The sequence below is a fragment of the Sapajus apella genome, unplaced genomic scaffold (genome assembly GCF_009761245.1).
Source record: "Sapajus apella isolate SASKATOON/1434 unplaced genomic scaffold, GSC_monkey_1.0 scaffold106, whole genome shotgun sequence".
Lineage (NCBI taxonomy): Eukaryota > Metazoa > Chordata > Mammalia > Primates > Cebidae > Sapajus > Sapajus apella.
The window spans coordinates 2,620,865-2,626,190 of record NW_022437046.1 but is presented as its reverse complement, the minus strand read 5'-3'; the positions used below and the strand labels follow the sequence as shown (position 1 = coordinate 2,626,190).

At 42.2% G+C, this 5,326-nt stretch overlaps 1 protein-coding gene across 2 annotated transcripts in view; it reads left to right on the top strand.

Moving 5' to 3' along the window:
* RAB6A (RAB6A, member RAS oncogene family) overlaps window positions 1-5,326 on the top strand; it is a 102,804-nt gene that overhangs the window by 51,217 nt on the left and 46,261 nt on the right. For both annotated transcript variants that reach the window (XM_032259023.1, XM_032259024.1), the window contains exon 3: window positions 3,420-3,473. In XM_032259023.1, coding sequence (XP_032114914.1) covers window positions 3,420-3,473 — 54 coding nt within the window. The remainder of the gene's footprint in view (window positions 1-3,419; window positions 3,474-5,326) is intronic.

Here is a 5,326-nt window from a genome sequence, read left to right as displayed (position 1 = left end):
AGTGCAATGGCACGATCTCGGCTCACCGCAACCTCTGCCTCCCGAGTAGCTGGGACTACAGGCACACACCATCATGCCCAGCTAATTTTTGTATTTTTAGTAGAGACGGGGTTTCACCTTGTTGACCAGGATGGTCTCGATCTCTTGACCTCGTGATCCACCCGCCTCGGCCTCCCAAAGTGCTGGGATTATAGGCATGAGCCACCGCGCCCGGCCGCAATTCCCGTCTTAGCCTTCCAAGCAGCTGGGACTACAGGCACCTGCCACGACACCCAGCTAATTTTTGTATTTTTTAGTATAGACGGCATTTCACCTTATTGGTAAGGCTGATCTCGAACTCCTGACCTCAGGTGATCCCTCTGCCTCGGCCTCCCAAAGTGCAGAGATTACAGGCATCAGCCACTGAGACCGGCCTTATTCTTGAATATATGTGAAAATGTGTGAAGACTTACCAACACTGCATTGGTTTGTCATATAAAGATATTATCTCTAGGCAGGGCATAGTGGCTCATGCCTATAATCCCAGCACTTTGGAAGGCCAATAGGGGAAGTTCTCTTGAGCCTAGGAGTTTCAGACCAGCCTAGACAACATAGCAAAACCTTGTCTCTACCAAAAAAATACAAAAATTATTGGGGTGTGGTGGCATGCACCTGTAGTCCCAGCTACTCTAGAGCATCGCTTGAGCCAGAAAGTTGAGGCTGCAATGAGCCAAAATCACACCCCTGTATGCTAGCCTGGGCAACAGAAGTGAGACCCTGTCTCCAAAAATAAGATAATACAAATGTTATTTAAATTTTATTTGCAGGCTGGGCGTGGTGGCTCATGCCTGTAATTCCAGCACTTTGGGAGGCCAAGGTAGGCAGATTGCCTGAGGTCAGGAGTTCAAGACCAGTCTGGCTAACATGGTGAAACCCCGTCTCTACTAAATATACTAAAAAATTAGCTGGATGTGGTGGCATACATCTGTAATCCTAGCTACTCAGGAGGCTGAGGCAGGGGAATTGCTTGAACCAGAGAGGTGGAGGTTACAGTGAGCCGAGATTGTGCCACTGCACTCCAGCCTGGGTGACAGAGCAAGACTCCATTCCAAAAAAAAAAAAAAAAATTATTTGCAGAAGCATCAGAAAAGAATAAAATACTTAGGAACAAATTTAACAAACAGCATAAGACTATACAAAGCACTGCTGGAAGAAATTAAAGAAGACACATGTATTAGTTCGTTCTAATACTGCTGATAAAGGCATACCTGAGACTGGGTCGTTTATAAAAGAAAAACAATTCCACATGACTGGGGAGGCCTCAGGAAACTTACAATTATGGCAGAAGGGGAAGCAAGCATGTCCTTCTTCACATGGTGACAGCAAGGAGAAGCACAGAGCGTAGAGAGGGGAATGCCCCTTGTAAAACCATCAGATCTTGTGAGAATTCAACTATCACACACACAGAGTTCTATTTTTCTGCCAACAGAAATAAAATCCCCAATTGGATGGACCACTTTTCTGATCTAATTTTTGTTTGTTTAAGAATTTAAAATTCTTAGGCCGGGCCGGGCGTGGTGGCTCAAGCCTGTAATCCCAGCACTTTGGGAGGCCGAGGCAGGTGGATCACGAGGTCAAGAGATCGAGACCATCCTGGTCAACATGGTGAAACCCCGTCTCTACTAAAAATACAAAAAATTAGCTGGGCATGGTGGTGTGTGCCTGTAATCCCAGCTACTCAGGAGGCTGAGGCAGGAGAATTGCCTGAACCCAGGAGGCGGAGGTTGCGGTGAGCCGAGATCACACCATTGCACTCCAGCCTGGGTAACAAGAGTGAAACTCCGTCTCAAAAAAAAAAAAAAAAAAGAATTTAAAATTCTTAATAACTCATATTTTAAATGCACAGTCTCAACTAGTTTCTGTTTTAAGGAATGGGGCACAGAGGTAGTTAGGGGAAAAATATGTATGTACACACACACACACATACATACATAGCATATTTGCACACAAACATTTATTAATGAGATGATTAAACTTCTAAAATAGAGTCCATATCAACTTCCCCCCCCCTTTTTTTTTTTTTTTGAGACGGAGTTTCGCTTTTGTTACCCAGGCTGGAGTGCAATGGCACGATTTCAGCTCACCGCAATCTCCTCCTCCTGGGTTCAGGCAATTCTCCTGCCTCAGCCTCCTGAGTAGCTGGGATTACAGGCACGCCCACTATGCCCAGCTAATGTTTTGTATTTTTAGTAGAGACGGGGTTTCACCATGTTGACCAGGATGGTCTCGATCTCTTGACCTCGTGATCCACCCACCTTGGCCTCCCAAAGTGCTGGGATTACAGGCTTGAGCCACTGCGCCCGGCCCTTTCCCCTTTCTTGAATCATTTTTCTTTCTTCCATTCTTTTTCTTTATCTCCCCTAATTAATTTTGGATTCTTTTTTTCCCTTCTTTTTTCTAGTCTGCCTTCTTTATCTTCTCTTATTATTTCACCATTTTCTTTTCATAGGGAAAACAGCAGCTAGGCACAGAACTTTACATGTATTTTCACCACAGAAGGAAGCTGTCATTGTGTGGTAGAGAGGAAAACTTATTTTCCTTACCTAGTGACTTATATTTTATATTGGAAAAATCATGTCTTTTATGGAAGGTTATAATGTTTGTGAGTCTCTGGCTGTCTGGCATCAGGACAGTTGACAAACCACTATGTAGGAGGTCAGGCAGAATAGTTGTTTATATCAGCAATATTTTATAGAACTGCTGTTGAGGCAAATATGTGCCATTCTGAGTGGGGAGCAATCAGATATTCAAACTAGAGTTCAAATACAAATATTTAAACTAAAGTTGTCATTGTCTTACTATTTGTAAAATGAGAAAAATAGGGATGAGAAAAAACTACCTGGCAGGAATGTATAAAGATTAGGGATGATCATGTAAAAGGCTTAAAACAGCTGGGCGCAATGGCTCATGGCAGCACTTTGGGAGGTTGAGGTGGGTGGAACACCTAACGTTGGGTGTTCAAGACCAGCCTGACCAACATGAAGAAACCTCATCTGTACTAAAAATACAAAAAATTAGCTGGATGTGGTGTTGCATGCCTGTAATCCCAGCTACTTGGTCAGAGAATCGCTTGATCCTAGGAGGTGATGGCTGCCGTGAGCCGAGATCGAGCCACTGCACTCCAGCCTGGGCAACAAAAGCAAAACTCCATCTCAAAAAAAACAAAAACAAAACAAAAGGCTTAGAACACAATCTCCAACATGAAGCAAGTGCTGAATACATGGAAACCATTATCACTTCAAATTTTGTTTGTCCTTAATTGGCTATGTTGTATTGGTTTGTTCATTATTTCTTCCACAATCATGGATCCCATTTGAATCTTAAACTACTGGTCACATTAAACTACTATTATTTGTTAACGTCTTTGTTTTGTTTTACAGGCAACAATTGGCATCGACTTTTTATCAAAAACAATGTACTTGGAGGATCGAACAGTGAGTAATATTTTCAGTGTGCATTTTTTTGCAACATTCCAGGTTAGGAAACTGTGATCAGAGTTATAATCAATGATTGTCACCATGAGAAATGCTTAGCAAATTTACCAAAGATAGTTACAGTTGTTGAGAAAAACTCTTTATTAGAGTAGTACTTGGCAGTCATTTTGATTTGGAAAAATGAAAACAAAGAGCTTTAATTTTTATGAAGAAATTAAAGCTGCTAAAGACCTTCTAAATGCCACTCTTAAGGCATTCAAAAATATTTCAATTTGTGAACTTCAAGATTTTTTTTTTTTGTCAGAGTAGGATGTGTATCAAAGTGACTGACTACAAAGAGGTAATGTGGGCCGGGTGTGGTGGCTCACGCCTGTAATCCCAGCACTTTGGGAGGCCAAGGTGGGTGGATCACCTGAGGTCAGGAGCTTGAGACCAGCCTGGCCAACATGATGAAACCCCAACTTTGCTAAAAATTAAAAAAAATTAGCTGGGCGTGGTGGCGGGCGCCTGTAATCCCATCTACTTGGGAGGCTGAGGCAGGAGAATTGATTAAACCTTGAGAGCGGCGGGGAGGTTGCAGTGAGCTGAGATCACACCACTGCACTGCAGCCTGGGCAACAAAAGCGAAACTCTGTCTCTCTCTCTCTCTCTCTCTCTGACACACACACACACACACACACACACACACACACACACACACGTAATGTGTAAATGTGTAAATTACTTGTTGGATTTTTGTCTTCCATCCTTTGGAATGTTCTCTTTAAATACAATGCAAAATCTGTATTCTAGCCACTACCCCTTGAAGAGATTCTTGTCACCTAAATCTGTGAATATCTTAAATGCAGTATTTTGAGACCTGTATCCAAAAACATTTTATTTTCAGTGTTATTTCTTAGATTTGTTTTTTTCCAGAATGTTCTCTTTTATGTTTTGATGTATAGCATGTCACTTCTTCAAATTTAAAAGCGGCTGAGCGTGGTGGCTCACTCCTGTAATCCCAGCACTTTGGGAGGCCAAGGCAGGAGGATCACCCGAGGTCAGGAGTTCAAGACAAGCCTGGCCAACATGACGAAACCCAGTCTTTGCTAAAAGTACAAAAATTAGTCAGGCGTGGTGGCGGGCGCCTGTAATCCCAGCTACTTGGGAGGCTGAGGCAGGAGAATCGATTGAAGCTGAGAGCAGGAGGTTGCAGTGAGCCAAGATCACGCCACTGCACTCCAGCCTGGGCAACAAGAATAAGACTCTGTCTCAAAAAAAAAAAAACCTTTTTTTTTTTCGTAAGCTTGGAAGCAACTTTATCATGATGCAAGAACTTGATGCTTATTTTCAGGCTTTTCTTTCTGTTAAATAGATATGAGATAGTAGATAAAGAAATTTTTGTGTAGGGCTGCAAAAAGATATTCCTCCTTTTTGTCACATTACACAGACACACACACACACACACATTCTCTCAGGCTTTTCTTCATGTAATATAGATATGAGATAGCAGGTAAAGAAATGTTTATGTAGGGCTGCAAAAAGGTACTCTTCCTTTTTACGTTATACATGCACACGCATGCGTGCGCACACACACACACACACACACACACACAAGAAATGTATGGGAGAAATACTTAATATAAATATGAGATAGTAGGTAAAGAAATGTTTATGTAGGGCTGCAAAAAGGTACTCTCCCTTTTTGTTACATTACACACACATTCTGGGGAGAAATGTATGGGAAAAATAATATAGATAAGAGATAGTAGGTAAAGAAATGTTTATGTAGGTCTGCCAAAAGATATTCCTCCCTTTTGTTACAGTACACACACACACACACACACACACACACACACACACACACACACACA